Raw genomic sequence first — 23,300 nt, 5'->3', positions numbered from 1 at the left:
AGAGGAGCCCTGGTTTCCGGGCAAGGTTGGTGTATGTGTTAGGCTCCTTCCCACCACTGCATTCTAGCCGCTTGGGGAGCCGGGGCAGTTGGGGCATGTGGGAAGGTGGGAGAGTGGGCCTTTCCCCTCACTGATCTTGTCCTAGGGGCCTCACAAAGGCATGTTGCCCTTCTCTGCCACATTACCTTGCCTCTACGTATATCCAGACCAGAAGCTCCTCAAAGGGAATCTGCTATTCTCCCAGCCATCCAGATTGTCAAGATGACTGGCAGAGCAAGGAGTGGTGTGCGAAAGGAGGAGGCAAATTGTTTTTTTTCCTTTTTTTTTTTTTCTTCTCCTTTTCGGATTCCTGCCAGGACTTCCTGACTTCTTATTGCATTCTCTCTCATGGATCCCTCCCTTAGTGTTTTCCCACCAGTGCTTCGCCTGAAGAAAATTTAGCTTGGAGCCTCAAAAGGGAAAGGTGAAGGGAGGTCCTGTAAAAGGAGTAAGGCAGGGGAATAAAAAGGCTAATGCCCTACTTAATTTAGGCTCCATTTCAAATGAGAATGTCCCCCATTCGCCTCTGGCTATATCAGTAAGAAATTTTGTCTCTAAACATTTCAGCATCAGCTCGCATTCTCCATCAGGTGTAGGCTGTGGGATAACCAGTTTCCCCCCTCCAGGAAAAGAGGGGATGCCTCCAGTAAATACTCTTGAGGGATCCACGCAGCCCTCCTCGGAAGGGGGTGGAAGATTGTCCTTCTCACCCGCCTTGATATTTCATTATCTTCTCTGACTGGGAGGTGAAGGTGTGCCTGGTCCATTCATTATACATACAACGGATCAGAGCCCTCTACCGCCGCAAAAGGGCTCCCTGCAACTAAAGATTCACTGGCAGGGTCCATCAATATTCCGCCTTCTGGCTCCTCATCTGTTGGATGTAAAGTTGCTTATGCAAAAAACTTTTTATGGCATACTAGAAACTTTGGTGACCATAAGCACAAACCAGGTGGCTCATTTGAAGCTTTTGAAAGACATGGTTTCATAACTTCATACCAACAATGTTTTGTCAGTTGTAAATGAGGGACGGGTCTCAATGTACTTCTTCACAGAGCCTCATTGGGTCGAAGATGAATTACATCAGTAGGAAATGGGGACCCGTTGGCATTAAAGCAGGGCTCGAAAAATGTACTCGCCCGCTCGCAAATGCGAGTCAATTTCTTCAAGGGCAAACCAGTTTTTAGGCCTACTTGACCGGCCTGGCGAGTGAGCTCTGCCGCCGTCCCAACCAGAGTTTCCATGCAGCCATCGCATTGCCAGGAGAAGGCTAAAGGGGGCAGCATGCTGAAACAATTACGTGAAAATGTGGGAAACCCACAGGTGTTTATTGGCTGATTGCAACTAGGCCTCATCAGGCCGAGCCCATGTTGCAATCAGCCAATCAGATGATAGAATATAATTTGTGCTCTCTGGATCGGTGTATGCTATGCATGTTTACACGCTTCTCATTAGCTGATTACAGTTAGCCGCGGCAAGATATACTGCCAGAGAAGCGAGTAAGCTTCTCTGGCAGTATAATGCAAGCCCCGGCATGCATTCAACCACAGGAAAAGATTTGTGGACAGCAATGAACTGGCAGAGCACAGTACGACTGCCATATTCCGTTGGTGGCCTCTCCACTGGCAGTAAGCTATGACAATCACTGGTACCCGAGGAGTGGCCAATTTCTCCTCCTGCACCCCGGTTGTTGTCATGCAGAGAGGCCCTGTAAGTGAAGCTCTGCCTGGGCTCTGAAGTAAGCCACCACCTGTCAAGAACAGTTCAAGCTCTCAGAGGAGGGGCCCTAGATGGTAGGTGCGCTTGGATGGGGCCAGTCCACCAGCCACAGGTTGAGGGGCTCTTGTTCAGATTGTAGTGCTGGGGTGGGCAGTCGTGGCCGGTGCAGGAAAGCACGGTGGGGTGGGGCGGGGCGGTGGGGCCTACCGCACCTACACCAGCCGCGACTTGCATTGCACTTTGAATGTCATGTTATGTTATGTTAATAACTTTTATTGGGCGCACAGCTGCCCCAGCAAAGGGGCGTCCTGGCGCCTGATCAAGTGCCACAACACAACAAATCGATGCTGAAAAGACAGGGAATCAGTTAGCAGTGACGAACAGATGAGTTTTTATGGCGCGTCTAAAGAGAGTTAGGCTGTTAAGGGCACGAATATGGACAGGAAGAGAGTTCCACAGTCCTACCGCCAGAACTCGAAAGGAACGACCTCCCATCCTAGTCAGTCTGAACCTGGTCTTAATCGCCAGATGAAGAAATTCCGACCTAAGAGCCCGCGCAGGGACATAGGGGGAAACAAGACCCGCAAGGGCTGGGGGAGAGGAGAGTTTCAAGATCTTAAATGTAAGACAGAGAGCCTTAAATTTAATTCTCTGTCTGACCGGCAGCCAGTGAAGAGAGGTCAAGACATGCCCGTCTTTTTTTCAAATGACCTTCCAATGCTTTTTAAGTTGTAAGCTGAGCTTGAAAAGCGCTTTGTTGTTTCAGTGTGTAATTTCGCAGCCGCCCCTCTAGCATTACATGGCGGACTATTCCTACCTCTGGCCTCGAGTGTACTAATACCATTCTCCTACACAAACATCTTTGAAATGGAACAGTTTTTTACTCTCACTGACTGTTAACTGCGACCTGCACATTATGTCCACGCAGGCTGAGATAGTGAAGCATTTACGTGCACCATTCTGAGCGCCAGTGCAGCTCTACAGACACCAGTAACGCATGCACCTTAAGTCCATCTCTCTCCTCTCAGATGGCTCTGCTCACCTTGCTATTAATTCATAGGTACCAAAAACGTCAAGCAACTTGAATTTCCTGCAGCCAGTAAAGAAACGTAGCTGCCCAGGAAAAAGAAATACACATCCATTTATTGACTCAACAGTCTCTAACTTTGCAAGAAGCTGCGGTGCTGGACACGGCCTAAATTGGAGGCATAACCGCGGGACAGGAGGAGTGGAGGTTCCCTTTTCCACCACCGCCAAGAGTCACCAGCTGCTAATCCCTCGCGCCGCCGCCCCGGGACTACATTACCCGGCAAGCTCAGCGGCGGCACGCCCTGCACTCGTCACTACAGCGCCAGGAGGCGTATTAAAACAGCGCGCTCCCCGCGTCGCGGGACGCGAGCAGGACGCCGGGCGAAGCCCGGGCAAAGGGCGGGCAGTCTGAGGCAGTCGTGGGCAGGAGGAGGCAGGGCTGGGCCAGCCCTCTGACATTCACACATGGGTAAGCGCAAGAATACTGTTACTGTGGAGGAGGGTAAGAAGGCAAAGGTGCCGAGACACCCTGAGTCGATCATCTCCTATCTCTCCTCCGCGGTGGGGGTACTATCTAAGGAAATAGCGAATGCCGAACAAGAACTGGGCTTGTCTTCCCCCCCCACCACCTACGGCGGCACAACCTATTGACTGCGACCGAAGGCCTCATATCCCCCTAGAGCCCGAGGTGGTGGTTGTGAGTAATAAACCCGCGATACCATCGGACTGCCCCTCATCTGCTATAACCCCAGCCCTGCCCTTAATACAGAGGGATCAGACTCCGGGCCATGAACCCACAAGGAACTCTTAAAAGAAGAAGAAAGTGGAGGGCAGCGCGAACCCGCATGCTGGCACTGACGTAAATATGGGCAACCAGTTGGAGGCGCTATTTTCTGCTAGGATTGAGCCGCTGATAGCAGAAATTGCTAAAGATATTGTGGATACACTGAACACTTGCCTTACTGGTCTTTTGAAGAAATGTACATTAATTGATAAAATTGTTAAGGACCTCTCATCTGTCCCGGTTCTACTAAGAGGGGATACAGGGGTATCTGGTACTACAACTGTTACTGATATGACGAAGAGAACCCCTGATCCCCATTTGTTCTTCACCAGGGGAGATCATCGTGGGGAGATATTAGTCGTTGGCTGAAGAGGGGAAGGTGCTCTCGAGGGCTCTGGAAAGACCTGCACAATCTGTAGTCCAGGGCAGGAAGAGAAACTCTCAGAAGACACAGTAGCAATGTTAGACCGGTCTTTAGACACCGTTCTAGGCCTCTTAGCTGCCGGAGAACCCGACAGCGATCTCCTCGACAGCGATCTCCTCGACGGCGATCTCCTCGACGGCGACCTCCTCGACGGCGACCTCCTAGGAGACGACCTCCTCGGCGGCGACCTCCTCGGCGGCGACTTCCTCGGCGGCGACCTCCTCGGCGGCGATGGTCTTCTCGGCGTCGCATGCCTCGACGCCAAATGGCTTGGGCTCTTAGACGTCGAAACCCCTGCTGGCCGGTTCGACGTCGACGTCATGGCACCTCTCGACGGCGACCTTGACATATGTTCCGAGCCTCTCGGTGGCGACAGTCGACGTCGATGAGACGACGTCGAGTCCCGACCTCTTGCCGCCGTAGGCGAGCCAGACCTGGACCACCTACACGCAGGAGACCTCATCCTCTGTCTTTTCTCACCTTGCTTCGACGGCGAGATCTTCTTCGACGGCGAGGGATGCTTCGACGTCGACAGACACCTCGACGGCGATTTGGATACCGATTTTGAGCACAGAGGTACCTTGGAAGAAGATCTGTCCCTCGACGGAGTGGGAGACCGATGTTTTCTCTTCTCCCCTTTGTCCTTGCGCTCTTTGTGATGAGAAGAAGTCTTCCTGGAGTGAAAACCTTCTCTTCCACTCACTGTTTCTCCTCTGTCATACAGGGACTGCAGCCTGCTCTTCTCCCGCTCCCTGAGGGTTCTGTTAGAAAACTTGCTGCAGTGGTAGCAGAGTTCTGGCTTGTGAGAAGATGGTAAACAAGCAATACAGACCGAATGAGGGTCTGTCTTGGCCATTTTTTTACCACAGGCTGGACACTTAACAAATAAGGCCGGCATTAGGACTGGAAAAATAGGCAAAAACCAGGAAAAAATTGTTGAATTAGTCAAACCAGGACTAAAGACGTCGAGTGAAGACGAAAAAATTAGAAATACCTCAGAAGAAAGTGATAAAATATCACAAACTGGCGAGCTCAATGCTCCAGGATCCTCACAGAAGGAGCCGGAAAAAAGAACTGACCTAACTGTCACCTGTGGTGCATGATGGGAGCCTGGAGGCTCATTTAAAAACATTACAAACAACAAACAATTCATAATTCAAGTACATACAATTACTTTTTGATATCTTCAGAGATATATGATTGCAAAACATTTGGTCCTGATATGACAGTGTGTTGTTTCAGTTTGTTTAGGCTTCTGGGGGTGTATCCCCCTATATACATCTTTTATATCTACCTAAGACCTCAATGTCATTGTTTGTTCACCTCTGTTGTTTTGTGGCCCTGTATGGGCAAGAGTATTTTATTTTAATATTCAGTATACGGTGATGTCGGATGAGAGACATAATTACGATAACAGGGAGTTTTTTTGTTTTTCAGTAGTTATTTAGACATAACGGTTCACAATACACATGATCCCATGTATATGTTTAGAGATGGACCCACAATTCTTCATCGTTATTTAGGCCCCATGGCCTTAAAAAAAAAATGTATACATATATATACACATATATACACATACTTACACATATACATACATACATACATATATATATATATATATATATATATATATATATATATATATATATGTATACATACATACACATATATATATATACATACATATACATATATATATATATACATATATATATACATACATACAAATATACATATATACATACATATATATATACATACATATATACATATATACATCCATATATACATACACTTACATACATACACATACACATCCATATACATCCATATACATACATATATACATACATATACATACACATACATATATACATACATACATACATACACACATATATATATATATATATATATATATATATATATATATATATATATATATATATATATATATATATATTTACAGATATATGCATATTATTGGCTATTGCTCCGGGGTCCCGCACGTGGGCGGGACTATTCAGTGCTTATGACTATTGATGAGTATCCCCTGGAAGAGAATCTGCTGTTAGAAGTATCCTTCGGAAACACACAAATCCCAGGCTACAGCGGTGTGCTCTGAACAGAGCCACCACATACAGTTGTCAAGTGGATCTGAAAGGGATATCTTATAGCTGTGACTGCAACAAGGCTTAAAACATAAAAGTTTTGGTGGAGACATGTCACCTAGCAGTGGTCTATATACCGAGGAATTTCTCTGGTGTTCACATTTACTGTATTGTATCGTAATTGCATTTATATAGCGCTTACTACCTCTGGCGAGGCGTCAAAGTGCTTTTTTGGCGGGTAGCACGCAAGTCCGAAACCCATAAAGGATTAGTGTTGAATTAATATAGTGAAATGTGAAAGTAATTTGAGTGGTGGATATGTTACTCAGTTATTTGGATTGAGATGGGTAGGGTAGGGGAGGGATAGAAGAGAGAGAAAAAGGTGTGCATTTATATAGGGCTTGTTACCCCATACGGTGTGTTGAAGCGCTTTTCTGCCCAGTAGCACGCTACTCCGGAATCCATAAATGATTAGTGTTCACTTAGTATAGAATAAAGAATGTGCTTTCAGACACTGTAGTCACACCATTACTGCAGCCCAATGTGGAAGTTCTAGCACGCACACATGACTAAGCAGACTGAAGCATACCACTGGCTAGGTCTTCCTATTTTTGCATTATTTTTGTACTGCCGTCTAGGGTTGGTGTGTACAATAGTAAAAGATCAGTTAAGTATGTACCTTGGCCACAGCTACTGAGCAGAGCATCCCGAAACACAATTTTATAAGATTTTTACGTGAAAACATGGTTACAAGAGGCAACATATTCCCTTATTTTGTTTCGTTTTAAAAAGTAAATCAAATTAGCCACATTAAAAATCAATACATTTGGCCGAAAATATTACTGAACAACCTCTTCTTAAAACGCACAAATCTAGGGGAAATGTAGCCTACAATAGGCTGGGCACACAACGTGGCGATTAGACCTGGCACCTTTAAGAAAACTACAGTAAGCCCTCCAAACGTGCAGCACAGGAGCAGGGAGGTAGTAAATTTTTCAGATTCTTCAGTGAAGGATTTCCAAACATCAATGCGTTTGTGAAGCTTTTTTTGCAGAAAACTTGCTATTAAGTGGGATTTTTTTAACTGCATTTACTTTCTTTTGATGTTTCCAACTTTCTGCAGCCTTTTTTTCCAAAACTGCTATTTTTTTCTGTCTTCTTTTAGTCTGAGGTGTTTCCATTGACACTTTCTCTGAACATCATGCTCAGCTTTTTTTGGCAGATGCACCTTTATAGAGGTAAGAAGTCCTGGAAGGATGAAAACTATGTTTATGTCACTTGACTCCTGAATTCTCATTACATAAAGAGATGTACAATCTACCTGGAGATGCCTTACAGGTGTCTCAGGGATAGGAAGGAAGTTTTTCTCAGGAGAAATAGGACGCTCTGCCTCACCTTGCACTGAGATGTTCTAATGTTTATGGATATCAGAGAATGTCTCATGCAGAACCATCATTTAGTTCAGGCACTCATATTTTTCTTCATAGGATAGCGTTCATCGTACCCACAGATCTTGTCCTAAGGCTATACCCCTAGATCTTGGCTTTGAGGTAGCCAGAAATAAGCATGCATGGTCTTTCCAGAGACCTCTATGGCAAGTCTAATAACAACATAAAGTACCATCTTAAGGAAGATTCTGTCCAAGAAAACCATCACTAGTGAGAGCAGGCGATGATGCTGATAACCACAGTACCTGGACATTTTTCGTGGCTGGGGCTCTGAGGAAGAGAGAATGGCAAACTTCACTTAGGAATCTGTGGAACACTTGAAAGGAAGATCCCTTTCCTAGCCTACTCACTTCATCTACCACTTCAGAACATATATGGCTCTACTGCATTATGGTACTGTAGGAGACTAACAATGCAACATGACTGATCATCTTTAAGGATGTTTTCACTTGGCAGAAAAGACATTTGGGAAATGCAGGAGTCCGCACTGAAGCTTATGGAAACGTTTAGGTAGTGGAGATAGGTAGAAAATCTTTCCATCCACAAAAAAGGGTTGGAATTAAAGTAAAAAAACACAATCTTTCAGTTAAGCCAAAAAAGCTTCTAAAATAGGTTTCCAGAAAGATTCTTGCTTCATAAAGACAAAAAATGCAGTAAAAATGTGTTTTTATTGTAGTCCGTAATCCTGCTCTGTCTGATGGGAAACAGCCATTACAACGCGGCTGTTTCCCCGTCTGCCATTACATCGCAAGCGTTACAACGCAGGCGATGTAACAACGCGTAGCCATTACTACGCATTTTTTTACAACGCATGCGATGTAAAAAAAAAATGGCAATCCACCTCGTTGTGAGGAAACAGATACTCTTCAGTTTCCTCACAACGACGTGCACCACCCCTCAGAGCAGACATGAAACAGGAACCAGGAGGAGAGAGGAACCACCAGGAGAGAGAGTTCTGGGGGATTGGGCCTGGGGTGGGGGTTACTTTTTTAGGGTCAAAGGGGGTCGGGTGGGGTGTGTGTGTGTAGTGCAGGGTAGTGTTAAGGGTTGTGTCGGGGAGGTCATTCAGGGTAGTTTTTAAGTGTAGAGAGAGTACTGGGGGTCAGGGGAGGGTTGTGCAGGGGGTAGTGTTTTAGGGTTTAGGGTAGTGTCGGGGTGTGTAGGGTAGTGTTTAAGGGTAGGGAGAGGAATGGGGGTTGGATCGTGCAGGGGTACTAAATTAGGGTGTAGGGCAGGGTAGTGTAGTGTAACTTACCTTTCATACTTTTACCACGAGTATACCTTTACCACGAATGCCTTTGCAGTGTAACGGCATGCGTGGTAAAGGCATTTTCATGGTAGAAGTATGCGATGTAATGGTAGGCCATTGTAATTGACAACATGTTGCAATGGCACACATGGTATTAGTACGTGTTGTAATGAGTCATATTCCTGTCTGATAATACCGGTCGTAAGTAAATAGTTACAATATCTCTATAGGTGGGTTCGACCTATCCGAATTTTCCCTCCTTTTTTTAGGAATTGTTTTTTTGTATGCGAGGGTAAAATAAAGGACAAACATCTAAGATGCTTAGATCACAGTTTTCAATCTTATTGGTTTAAATAAAAAAGGTACAAATTCTTTAGGAAATGGCACAATTATTTTTTGAACCACATTCTAGTATACTGCAAAGACAGAATTATACTTTGGTTTACCATTAATTAGGAGTGTACAGTAGAACCAAATGTATGTCCTGAAACATAATCCAGAATGTACATTACATACAGTACACAATCCCGAACTTATGTAATCTTCTGGTTACCTCTTTGGTTCTGTACTGCTGGAAGTTGAAGGATTAGAACGTTCTTGTTCATATGTTGATCTGGTTGAGGCTTGAGAGGAAGGTGGACTACTGAGTAAGAAGTTGCTAAGAAACCGCCAGACTGCTACAAGAGGGTACAATATTGTACCAAAGAAAGTCCAAAGACCTCCCTCAGAGGATTGTACAACGGCTGTTGAAGGTCTTCCTGCCTAGTAAATAAAAACAACACAAATACAGTAAAAATAGGCAATATAAATTAAAACAGAGAATCACACAGAATTATACAGGATGGGCCACCCGTGGAGGGTTGGGTGTAGGCCGGGTTAATGGTCATGAGACGTGTGGGTTGGCCATAGGCTACAGCATGCACAGGAGGAAGTGGCTGCCCCCAGAGCATTGGGTGCACGGTGTGATCAATCCTCGCTGCACACAGCCAAATATAGGGTATAATTTCATTGGTGCCGGATATAGTATATGATTGGACAAAACAGAAATTCACAAGAAAAAACAAGGTTAAAGTGAAGTTAAGCTTAGCTTTGGTTATAACACCTTAACAAATGTTTAAAAACAAGTAATTCCCCAAAATAAGAAAGATCAGGTAGAATACTATAAAAACATTGACATTCTGTTGTTTTGATTAACTCTGTATGAAACCATGCCTTTTTGCAGATGCCCCCCACTTTTTGGTGCCCACTTGCACTACTAGATGCTGGTTTTCGACTGACAGTGCACTGAAGCCTGCTAACCAAGCCCCAAGTGCCAGCGCTCTGTACCTAAAACGGATGTGTGTGAATTGATCACCCCAACTGGCAAAGGATTTTAACCCTCTTATAAATCCTAAGTATTTGGTACCAGTGGTACCCAGAGCAAGGGTGTTAAAGAGGTCAACAGAGCCTGAAGCACAGTTTGTGCCACACTGAATGACCCAAGCAAACTACTGACACCGGGCCTGACATTGCAGACTGCGGGAGAAGTACAAACCTCTCAAACTCGACCTTGCCTTCACCATGTGTGGCAAAGTCAATGCACTATTTTTAATATATGCCAGTCACCCCTAAGGAAGGCCTCCTGAGCCCAGGATGCATTATATTAAAGTTGTGGACATGTAAGTGTATTATTGTTATGTCCCTATTGTGGCCTTTACCATTAAAGGACACTATAAGTGACAGACAGTCCATAAGATAACATGGGTTAGAGCCCGGACAAACCTATGGTTGACAGATTCATTATGGTAACGCCTAAACATGTCTTGTTTCACCGCCTGTGAAATGCACCAGTCTGCCTGCCAAAGGAATAAACAGCCCTTCCCCTTGCCCCACGCACATCTGCACGCAGGCAGGAAAATTAGGTATTTAGGAGGTATTCACCCCCAAAAAGCTATCCACACCTCTGGGGTGGGCTATCTGGCCTGTACCGCTAAGGAAGACTTCTGCTATTTTTAAAAGTAGTAGACTAGTGGGTGTGGTTACCTCCGGGGCGAATTAGCAGCTGGGGCTAGTAGCCCCTAGGTCACTTGCACCCACACCGCTAACCCTAGTATTTAAGGGCTAACCCTGACACAAGAACCTCAGTTCTTATGTGACTTGCAACAAGGACATATGAAGAAACCCGGGTCTGTGACAACAGAAGCCACACAAACCAAAGACGTGATACTCTGCACCTGCAGTAATCTTCCTGGAAGTGCAAAAATGCAGCTTGTTCTGGACCAACACTCAGTTGCCCCAGACACAGGGTCCCCTTTAAGAACCAAAGGCATCACCAGACTCACCTGTCTTTATTTTTATCAATTGGCGTCAGATTTCTTTAGAGTTGTGTCAATCACTTATGGACCGTGTTGGTACTCAGAAATGCTTAACACATGTTTCGCTAGCAAAGCCGGATTGCTCTTTGCCATTCTACCAGGACTGAGCTAAGGATTTATAATTGTGAATCCAAGGATCATCTTTGGGGTATTGTGAGAGCATTGCATGGTGAAGCCTAACCAGCATCACCACATAATACTCCACCTTCCTACATTCTGCAATCCCTAAATAACATACTAAATACAAGCATGGCAGTCAAAGCAGAACACCTAGCATTGTAAGATTATCAAGAAAGCAGAAGATTTTGCCATGCCTTTTGTCAAAAAAATAAATTACAGAATGTACAGCAAGATAAAACTGTCCCAAACTAGTACAGTCCTCAATATTCTTAAAAGATCCAACACTACTTGTTCGTCTTTCATTCCTCTAGATCTTGACTCGCCAACCAAGATCATCTCCTCAATGAACTCCTATACCTATTCCTGATCAAAATATTTGCAAAGGACATTGCTCCTCAGTTCATTAACATAATCAGCTCCACTCTGGAAGAAGACACTTTTCTCAAAACACTGAAATCTGGCCACATATCGCTTTCTCACAAAGTAAACCCAAACAGCCTTGAAAATAAATTTTTCGAGCCATCATCAAGATACTATTCTTAAAGGAAAAAATAATTGTTTAAGGATTTGGTAGCAGACTAGTTTAGCACATTTGAAAAAGCCTCCCAACAAATTATAGATGATATGCTAAAAGCATGTGCCTGCTAATACCTTTATGATTCAAAAAGGGGGTGGTGATGGACAGAGTATCTGAATTAAGCAAGACACTCCTACCCAGTCAAAAGATCAGGGCTTGATCCATCACCGTTTTTTAGCTCACTGCACCATCCCAGCTCAGAACCTGGCTACATGCAAATTAGTCTGTCCCTGGCCCAGTGCATCATGGGAACAGGGCAGACCAAACTACCAAGCCAATTCTTTACCAGGAAGGAAACAAGCTTCCGGGGACCGGTTTCTGGCATCACAGCCGTCTTCGGCCCGGCTTGCTTGAATCCTGATGGTGCAGTGAGCAAGGGACTCACATCTGAGCATACCCTTCCACACTTGTGGTGGCCAAAATGATTCAAAAAGGGGGTGGTGATGGACAGAGTATCTGAATTAAGCAAGACACTCCTACCCAGTCAAAAGATCAGGGCTTGATCCATCACCGTTTTTTAGCTCACTGCACCATCCCAGCTCAGAACCTGGCTACATGCAAATTAGTCTGTCCCTGGCCCAGTGCATCATGGGAACAGGGCAGACCAAACTACCAAGCCAATTCTTTACCAGGAAGGAAACAAGCTTCCGGGGACCGGTTTCTGGCATCACAGCCGTCTTCGGCCCGGCTTGCTTGAATCCTGATGGTGCAGTGAGCAAGGGACTCACATCTGAGCATACCCTTCCACACTTGTGGTGGCCAAAATGATTCAAAAAGGGGGTGGTGATGGACAGAGTATCTGAATTAAGCAAGACACTCCTACCCAGTCAAAAGATCAGGGCTTGATCCATCACCGTTTTTTAGCTCACTGCACCATCCCAGCTCAGAACCTGGCTACATGCAAATTAGTCTGTCCCTGGCCCAGTGCATCATGGGAACAGGGCAGACCAAACTACCAAGCCAATTCTTTACCAGGAAGGAAACAAGCTTCCGGGGACCGGTTTCTGGCATCACAGCCGTCTTCGGCCCGGCTTGCTTGAATCCTGATGGTGCAGTGAGCAAGGGACTCACATCTGAGCATACCCTTCCACACTTGTGGTGGCCAAAATGATTCAAAAAGGGGGTGGTGATGGACAGAGTATCTGAATTAAGCAAGACACTCCTACCCAGTCAAAAGATCAGGGCTTGATCCATCACCGTTTTTTAGCTCACTGCACCATCCCAGCTCAGAACCTGGCTACATGCAAATTAGTCTGTCCCTGGCCCAGTGCATCATGGGAACAGGGCAGACCAAACTACCAAGCCAATTCTTTACCAGGAAGGAAACAAGCTTCCGGGGACCGGTTTCTGGCATCACAGCCGTCTTCGGCCCGGCTTGCTTGAATCCTGATGGTGCAGTGAGCAAGGGACTCACATCTGAGCATACCCTTCCACACTTGTGGTGGCCAAAATGATTCAAAAAGGGGGTGGTGATGGACAGAGTATCTGAATTAAGCAAGACACTCCTACCCAGTCAAAAGATCAGGGCTTGATCCATCACCGTTTTTTAGCTCACTGCACCATCCCAGCTCAGAACCTGGCTACATGCAAATTAGTCTGTCCCTGGCCCAGTGCATCATGGGAACAGGGCAGACCAAACTACCAAGCCAATTCTTTACCAGGAAGGAAACAAGCTTCCGGGGACCGGTTTCTGGCATCACAGCCGTCTTCGGCCCGGCTTGCTTGAATCCTGATGGTGCAGTGAGCAAGGGACTCACATCTGAGCATACCCTTCCACACTTGTGGTGGCCAAAATGATTCAAAAAGGGGGTGGTGATGGACAGAGTATCTGAATTAAGCAAGACACTCCTACCCAGTCAAAAGATCAGGGCTTGATCCATCACCGTTTTTTAGCTCACTGCACCATCCCAGCTCAGAACCTGGCTACATGCAAATTAGTCTGTCCCTGGCCCAGTGCATCATGGGAACAGGGCAGACCAAACTACCAAGCCAATTCTTTACCAGGAAGGAAACAAGCTTCCGGGGACCGGTTTCTGGCATCACAGCCGTCTTCGGCCCGGCTTGCTTGAATCCTGATGGTGCAGTGAGCAAGGGACTCACATCTGAGCATACCCTTCCACACTTGTGGTGGCCAAAATGATTCAAAAAGGGGGTGGTGATGGACAGAGTATCTGAATTAAGCAAGACACTCCTACCCAGTCAAAAGATCAGGGCTTGATCCATCACCGTTTTTTAGCTCACTGCACCATCCCAGCTCAGAACCTGGCTACATGCAAATTAGTCTGTCCCTGGCCCAGTGCATCATGGGAACAGGGCAGACCAAACTACCAAGCCAATTCTTTACCAGGAAGGAAACAAGCTTCCGGGGACCGGTTTCTGGCATCACAGCCGTCTTCGGCCCGGCTTGCTTGAATCCTGATGGTGCAGTGAGCAAGGGACTCACATCTGAGCATACCCTTCCACACTTGTGGTGGCCAAAATGATTCAAAAAGGGGGTGGTGATGGACAGAGTATCTGAATTAAGCAAGACACTCCTACCCAGTCAAAAGATCAGGGCTTGATCCATCACCGTTTTTTAGCTCACTGCACCATCCCAGCTCAGAACCTGGCTACATGCAAATTAGTCTGTCCCTGGCCCAGTGCATCATGGGAACAGGGCAGACCAAACTACCAAGCCAATTCTTTACCAGGAAGGAAACAAGCTTCCGGGGACCGGTTTCTGGCATCACAGCCGTCTTCGGCCCGGCTTGCTTGAATCCTGATGGTGCAGTGAGCAAGGGACTCACATCTGAGCATACCCTTCCACACTTGTGGTGGCCAAAATGATTCAAAAAGGGGGTGGTGATGGACAGAGTATCTGAATTAAGCAAGACACTCCTACCCAGTCAAAAGATCAGGGCTTGATCCATCACCGTTTTTTAGCTCACTGCACCATCCCAGCTCAGAACCTGGCTACATGCAAATTAGTCTGTCCCTGGCCCAGTGCATCATGGGAACAGGGCAGACCAAACTACCAAGCCAATTCTTTACCAGGAAGGAAACAAGCTTCCGGGGACCGGTTTCTGGCATCACAGCCGTCTTCGGCCCGGCTTGCTTGAATCCTGATGGTGCAGTGAGCAAGGGACTCACATCTGAGCATACCCTTCCACACTTGTGGTGGCCAAAATGATTCAAAAAGGGGGTGGTGATGGACAGAGTATCTGAATTAAGCAAGACACTCCTACCCAGTCAAAAGATCAGGGCTTGATCCATCACCGTTTTTTAGCTCACTGCACCATCCCAGCTCAGAACCTGGCTACATGCAAATTAGTCTGTCCCTGGCCCAGTGCATCATGGGAACAGGGCAGACCAAACTACCAAGCCAATTCTTTACCAGGAAGGAAACAAGCTTCCGGGGACCGGTTTCTGGCATCACAGCAGTCTTCGGCCCGGCTTGCTTGAATCCTGATGGTGCAGTGAGCAAGGGACTCACATCTGAGCATACCCTTCCACACTAGTGGTGGCCAAAATGATTCAAAAAGGGGGTGGTGATGGACAGAGTATCTGAATTAAGCAAGACACTCCTACCCAGTCAAAAGATCAGGGCTTGATCCATCACCGTTTTTTAGCTCACTGCACCATCCCAGCTCAGAACCTGGCTACATGCAAATTAGTCTGTCCCTGGCCCAGTGCATCATGGGAACAGGGCAGACCAAACTACCAAGCCAATTCTTTACCAGGAAGGAAACAAGCTTCCGGGGACCGGTTTCTGGCATCACAGCCGTCTTCGGCCCGGCTTGCTTGAATCCTGATGGTGCAGTGAGCAAGGGACTCACATCTGAGCATACCCTTCCACACTTGTGGTGGCCAAAATGATTCAAAAAGGGGGTGGTGATGGACAGAGTATCTGAATTAAGCAAGACACTCCTACCCAGTCAAAAGATCAGGGCTTGATCCATCACCGTTTTTTAGCTCACTGCACCATCCCAGCTCAGAACCTGGCTACATGCAAATTAGTCTGTCCCTGGCCCAGTGCATCATGGGAACAGGGCAGACCAAACTACCAAGCCAATTCTTTACCAGGAAGGAAACAAGCTTCCGGGGACCGGTTTCTGGCATCACAGCCGTCTTCGGCCCGGCTTGCTTGAATCCTGATGGTGCAGTGAGCAAGGGACTCACATCTGAGCATACCCTTCCACACTTGTGGTGGCCAAAATGATTCAAAAAGGGGGTGGTGATGGACAGAGTATCTGAATTAAGCAAGACACTCCTACCCAGTCAAAAGATCAGGGCTTGATCCATCACCGTTTTTTAGCTCACTGCACCATCCCAGCTCAGAACCTGGCTACATGCAAATTAGTCTGTCCCTGGCCCAGTGCATCATGGGAACAGGGCAGACCAAACTACCAAGCCAATTCTTTACCAGGAAGGAAACAAGCTTCCGGGGACCGGTTTCTGGCATCACAGCCGTCTTCGGCCCGGCTTGCTTGAATCCTGATGGTGCAGTGAGCAAGGGACTCACATCTGAGCATACCCTTCCACACTTGTGGTGGCCAAAATGATTCAAAAAGGGGGTGGTGATGGACAGAGTATCTGAATTAAGCAAGACACTCCTACCCAGTCAAAAGATCAGGGCTTGATCCATCACCGTTTTTTAGCTCACTGCACCATCCCAGCTCAGAACCTGGCTACATGCAAATTAGTCTGTCCCTGGCCCAGTGCATCATGGGAACAGGGCAGACCAAACTACCAAGCCAATTCTTTACCAGGAAGGAAACAAGCTTCCGGGGACCGGTTTCTGGCATCACAGCCGTCTTCGGCCCGGCTTGCTTGAATCCTGATGGTGCAGTGAGCAAGGGACTCACATCTGAGCATACCCTTCCACACTTGTGGTGGCCAAAATGATTCAAAAAGGGGGTGGTGATGGACAGAGTATCTGAATTAAGCAAGACACTCCTACCCAGTCAAAAGATCAGGGCTTGATCCATCACCGTTTTTTAGCTCACTGCACCATCCCAGCTCAGAACCTGGCTACATGCAAATTAGTCTGTCCCTGGCCCAGTGCATCATGGGAACAGGGCAGACCAAACTACCAAGCCAATTCTTTACCAGGAAGGAAACAAGCTTCCGGGGACCGGTTTCTGGCATCACAGCCGTCTTCGGCCCGGCTTGCTTGAATCCTGATGGTGCAGTGAGCAAGGGACTCACATCTGAGCATACCCTTCCACACTTGTGGTGGCCAAAATGATTCAAAAAGGGGGTGGTGATGGACAGAGTATCTGAATTAAGCAAGACACTCCTACCCAGTCAAAAGATCAGGGCTTGATCCATCACCGTTTTTTAGCTCACTGCACCATCCCAGCTCAGAACCTGGCTACATGCAAATTAGTCTGTCCCTGGCCCAGTGCATCATGGGAACAGGGCAGACCAAACTACCAAGCCAATTCTTTACCAGGAAGGAAACAAGCTTCCGGGGACCGGTTTCTGGCATCACAGCCGTCTTCGGCCCGGCTTGCTTGAATCCTGATGGTGCAGTGAGCAAGGGACTCACATCTGAGCATACCCTTCCACACTTGTGGTGGCCAAAATGATTCAAAAAGGGGGTGGTGATGGACAGAGTATCTGAATTAAGCAAGACACTCCTACCCAGTCAAAAGATCAGGGCTTGATCCATCACCGTTTTTTAGCTCACTGCACCATCCCAGCTCAGAACCTGGCTACATGCAAATTAGTCTGTCCCTGGCCCAGTGCATCATGGGAACAGGGCAGACCAAACTACCAAGCCAATTCTTTACCAGGAAGGAAACAAGCTTCCGGGGACCGGTTTCTGGCATCACAGCCGTCTTCGGCCCGGCTTGCTTGAATCCTGATGGTGCAGTGAGATAAATAACGGTGATGGATCAAGCCCTGATCTTTGGACTGGGTAAGAGTGGTCTGCTTAATTCAGACACTCTGTTCATCACCACCCCCTTTTCTGAATCGTTTTTGGCCACTATAGGTGTGGCAGGGTATACTCAGACATGAGTCCCTTTCTCACTGCTCCATCAGGATTCAAGCAAGCCGGGCCGAAGAGGCTGAAATGCCAGAAACCGGTCCCCGGTAGCTTGTCTCCTTTCTGGTGAAGAATTGGCTTGGTAGTTTGGTCTGCCCTGTTCCCATGATGCACTGGGCCAGGGACAGACTAATTTGCATATAGCCAGGTTCTGAGCTGGGATGGGGCAGTGAGATAAATAACGGTGATGGATCAAGCCCTGATCTTTGGACTGGGTAAGAGTGGTCTGCTTAATTCAGACACTCTGTTCATCACCACCCCCTTTTCTGAATCGTTTTTGGCCACTATAGGTGTGGCAGGGTATACTCAGACATGAGTCCCTTTCTCACTGCTCCATCAGGATTCAAGCAAGCCGGGCCGAAGAGGCTGAAATGCCAGAAACCGGTCCCCGGTAGCTTGTCTCCTTTCTGGTGAAGAATTGGCTTGGTAGTTTGGTCTGCCCTGTTCCCATGATGCACTGGGCCAGGGACAGACTAATTTGCATATAGCCAGGTTCTGAGCTGGGATGGGGCAGTGAGATAAATAACGGTGATGGATCAAGCCCTGATCTTTGGACTGGGTAAGAGTGGTCTGCTTAATTCAGACACTCTGTTCATCACCACCCCCTTTTCTGAATCGTTTTTGGCCACTATAGGTGTGGCAGGGTATACTCAGACATGAGTCCCTTTCTCACTGCTCCATCAGGATTCAAGCAAGCCGGGCCGAAGAGGCTGAAATGCCAGAAACCGGTCCCCGGTAGCTTGTCTCCTTTCTGGTGAAGAATTGGCTTGGTAGTTTGGTCTGCCCTGTTCCCATGATGCACTGGGCCAGGGACAGACTAATTTGCATATAGCCAGGTTCTGAGCTGGGATGGGGCAGTGAGATAAATAACGGTGATGGATCAAGCCCTGATCTTTGGACTGGGTAAGAGTGGTCTGCTTAATTCAGACACTCTGTTCATCACCACCCCCTTTTCTGAATCGTTTTTGGCCACTATAGGTGTGGCAGGGTATACTCAGACATGAGTCCCTTTCTCACTGCTCCATCAGGATTCAAGCAAGCCGGGCCGAAGAGGCTGAAATGCCAGAAACCGGTCCCCGGTAGCTTGTCTCCTTTCTGGTGAAGAATTGGCTTGGTAGTTTGGTCTGCCCTGTTCCCATGATGCACTGGGCCAGGGACAGACTAATTTGCATATAGCCAGGTTCTGAGCTGGGATGGGGCAGTGAGATAAATAACGGTGATGGATCAAGCCCTGATCTTTGGACTGGGTAAGAGTGGTCTGCTTAATTCAGACACTCTGTTCATCACCACCCCCTTTTCTGAATCGTTTTTGGCCACTATAGGTGTGGCAGGGTATACTCAGACATGAGTCCCTTTCTCACTGCTCCATCAGGATTCAAGCAAGCCGGGCCGAAGAGGCTGAAATGCCAGAAACCGGTCCCCGGTAGCTTGTCTCCTTTCTGGTGAAGAATTGGCTTGGTAGTTTGGTCTGCCCTGTTCCCATGATGCACTGGGCCAGGGACAGACTAATTTGCATATAGCCAGGTTCTGAGCTGGGATGGGGCAGTGAGATAAATAACGGTGATGGATCAAGCCCTGATCTTTGGACTGGGTAAGAGTGGTCTGCTTAATTCAGACACTCTGTTCATCACCACCCCCTTTTCTGAATCGTTTTTGGCCACTATAGGTGTGGCAGGGTATACTCAGACATGAGTCCCTTTCTCACTGCTCCATCAGGATTCAAGCAAGCCGGGCCGAAGAGGCTGAAATGCCAGAAACCGGTCCCCGGTAGCTTGTCTCCTTTCTGGTGAAGAATTGGCTTGGTAGTTTGGTCTGCCCTGTTCCCATGATGCACTGGGCCAGGGACAGACTAATTTGCATATAGCCAGGTTCTGAGCTGGGATGGGGCAGTGAGATAAATAACGGTGATGGATCAAGCCCTGATCTTTGGACTGGGTAAGAGTGGTCTGCTTAATTCAGACACTCTGTTCATCACCACCCCCTTTTCTGAATCGTTTTTGGCCACTATAGGTGTGGCAGGGTATACTCAGACATGAGTCCCTTTCTCACTGCTCCATCAGGATTCAAGCAAGCCGGGCCGAAGAGGCTGAAATGCCAGAAACCGGTCCCCGGTAGCTTGTCTCCTTTCTGGTGAAGAATTGGCTTGGTAGTTTGGTCTGCCCTGTTCCCATGATGCACTGGGCCAGGGACAGACTAATTTGCATATAGCCAGGTTCTGAGCTGGGATGGGGCAGTGAGATAAATAACGGTGATGGATCAAGCCCTGATCTTTGGACTGGGTAAGAGTGGTCTGCTTAATTCAGACACTCTGTTCATCACCACCCCCTTTTCTGAATCGTTTTTGGCCACTATAGGTGTGGCAGGGTATACTCAGACATGAGTCCCTTTCTCACTGCTCCATCAGGATTCAAGCAAGCCGGGCCGAAGAGGCTGAAATGCCAGAAACCGGTCCCCGGTAGCTTGTCTCCTTTCTGGTGAAGAATTGGCTTGGTAGTTTGGTCTGCCCTGTTCCCATGATGCACTGGGCCAGGGACAGACTAATTTGCATATAGCCAGGTTCTGAGCTGGGATGGGGCAGTGAGATAAATAACGGTGATGGATCAAGCCCTGATCTTTGGACTGGGTAAGAGTGGTCTGCTTAATTCAGACACTCTGTTCATCACCACCCCCTTTTCTGAATTGCTAATACCTTTAGACCTCTCTGCAGCGATTAACACCATCAATCACGGCACACCTTTAACCATTTTAGCATGTCATTTGGGCATAGAGACAAAGTACTAAACTGGCTCAATTCAAACCTAGGAGCAAGAACACAGTTTCTCACATTAAACTCTTCCAGATCTCCCTCCTACCCACTTAAACATCGAATACCCCAGGCCCGATCTTTTCATCGCATCCCTTCAATCTCTACATGGAGCCACTTAGCACAATGGCCCATGAGAAATATGTTACTTACCTTTGGTAACACCTTATGTGGTAGAGACTCTATCTCAAGTCAAGTCAAGTCAGGGATATTTGTATTGCGCACATATCACTCCAAGAGTCTCATGGCGCTTGCAGAGGCTCTGACAAAGATGTAAGATAGTGACTTCATTTTCGAAAAGCCAAGTCCAGCTTTTTACGGAAACAAATGTGTTCAGGGGTGTTGCGCAGGTGTAAAGGCATCTTATTCCAAAATGTTGGAGCAAGAAAAGAGAAAGATCGATCCCCTTTTCTGGCAACATGAATTCTAAGGGGAGTAAGCAATGCCTCATTGCTGGATCTGAGCAATCTGCATGGTTGATACCAGCGTAGCTTCTGCAACCAGTATTTGGGACCATTTCCATACATTTGCTTATGGGTCAGGCACAATATTTTGAAAATAATTTGTTTTTTCACTGGAAGCCAGTAGAGGGCTCTTAGACTGGGGGCAGAGGAGGATCTTTTCGGAAGGTCAAGGACCAGCCTAGCTGCGGTGTTCAGCAGGAGGTGAAGCCTGTTTAAAAGGTTTTCATGAATTGGGAGCAATAGGGCGTTGCCATAGTCCATTCTGTTTATGATAAGTCCTTGCATTAATGGTTTTCGGGCTTCAATAGGGATCCATTTAAATATTTTCAGAAGACTGCGCATTATGCCAAAACAGGTACCGATTACATGATTTATTTGATTCTTCATGGACAATTGGTTGTCCATGTATACTCCGAGATTGCGGACCATTTCCTCAGGTGTGGGACAGGGGCCAAGATCTGATGGCCACCAATCATGAGTCCAATGCTCAGTGGCCTTACCAAAGAGCATAATCTCTGATGTGCTACCATTCAATTGGAGATGGTTAGACCTCATCCGCCTATCAACATGTGTTACACAGTGTTTAAAAAGCTGCTTGGTTTCATTAGGGTCCGGGCCCAAGGTGATCAGAATCTGGGTGTCAGAGTAAGATATGACACCAAAACCATAGGATCTGATCACCTTGGCCAATGGGGTCATGTACAGATTAAACAACGTAGGGCTCAAAATAGAGCCCTGCGGTACCCCCATCTCGACCGGTCTTTCACGACATTGCATTTGCTGATCTGCACCGTGGTTACACGATCCGACAGGTAGCTGTGTAACCATTTCAGGGCATTTCCTCTGACACCTATCTCCCAAAGCCACTGTATTAAAATGCTATGGGAGATGGTGTCAAAGGCGGCGGACAGATCAAGCAGGATGAGGATAACTGATTGGCGTTTATCTAACGGCAATCTGATATTATCAGTAACCTCGATCAATGCGGACTCCGTACTGTGCGCCTGCCTAAACCCAGACTGTGAAGGGTCTAAGAGTTCATGGCTTTCAAGATGGGTAACAAGCTGTTTGTTAACAAGAGATTCTAGCGCCTTCCCGAAGTAGGGGAGTAATGATATGGGACGGTAATTAGAAAGGAGTATGGGATCAGCAGTTGGTTTTTTCAAAATCGGTGTTACTCTGGCTGCTTTCCATGTTATAGGAAAGTCCGCTTCCGAAAATGATTTGTTAAATAAGCCAGTTATTCTTTCCAGTAATGCCGGGGCAATAATGGAGAGAAATTTGGGCGGAATGGGATCAGAGGGGGAGCCCGACTTTATCTTCTGCAAGACGGAGGCGACTGACTTACAGTCACATTTCGCAAAATCATTCAAAAAATTAGATGGGTTAGGTAATGGGCCAAAGGAATCTTCACGATTGGGGCTATTATTTTGAGGTGTAAAATAGTAATGAATAGCTGTAATTTTTTTCCTCAAAGAAATTAGATAGGCAATCAGTCCAGTCTTGAGTGGCAGGTATTAGTGGCTGATTGCTAGGAGTAGTGAATTCCTTCAAAATTTGCTATAGTTCTTTAGAGGAATTCTCTGCCTTATTTATCCGATCTACAAGGAATATTTGTTTTGCAATTTTTTTTTCCTTCATGTATAAACGATGCAAATTCTTAGAAGTTTTACGATTGGCCCAATTTTGACTTTTGCGCCATTTTCTATCCGCAGTTCTGAACAAGAGTTCCGTAATTATGAATCGATCGGTGAACCATGGAGCAGTTCTCATCATGTTCTTAACCTTACTGAAAGGGGCAATTTTATCTAATGCAGACAGGATAGCATTATCAAGATGTTTTGCTGCTTGGTTTACGCTGGCTTCGGGGCCTAACTGATTTTGGAAAAGGGGGGTGGTGATGGACAGAGTTTCTGAATGATGCAGAATACTCTTACCAAGTCAATAGATCATGGTTTTAATCCATCACCGTTTTTTAGCTCACTGCACCATCCCAGCTCAGAACCTGGCTATATGCAAATTAGTCTGTTCCTGTCCCAGTGCATGATGGGAACAGGGCAAACCAAACTACCAAGCCAATTCTTATACTGGGAAGGAAACAAGCTTCCGGGGACCGGTTTCTGGCATCACAGCCTTCTTCGGCCCGGC

At 46.9% G+C, this 23,300-nt stretch overlaps 1 protein-coding gene across 2 annotated transcripts in view; it reads right to left on the bottom strand.

Annotated features, from left to right (window-relative positions):
* The window catches only part of UBXN4 (UBX domain protein 4), a 230,193-nt gene that overhangs the window by 5,639 nt on the left and 201,254 nt on the right, over positions 1–23,300 (bottom strand). For both annotated transcript variants that reach the window (XM_078682452.1, XM_078682453.1), the window contains one exon: positions 9,357–9,565. In XM_078682452.1, coding sequence (XP_078538578.1) covers positions 9,357–9,565 — 209 coding nt within the window. The remainder of the gene's footprint in view (positions 1–9,356; positions 9,566–23,300) is intronic.

This window comes from Lissotriton helveticus, chromosome 3_1, assembly GCF_964261635.1.
Source record: "Lissotriton helveticus chromosome 3_1, aLisHel1.1, whole genome shotgun sequence".
NCBI classification, from domain to species: domain Eukaryota; kingdom Metazoa; phylum Chordata; class Amphibia; order Caudata; family Salamandridae; genus Lissotriton; species Lissotriton helveticus.
The sequence above is the reverse complement of the archived record's forward strand: the minus strand, read 5'-3'. Positions and strand labels throughout refer to the sequence as shown.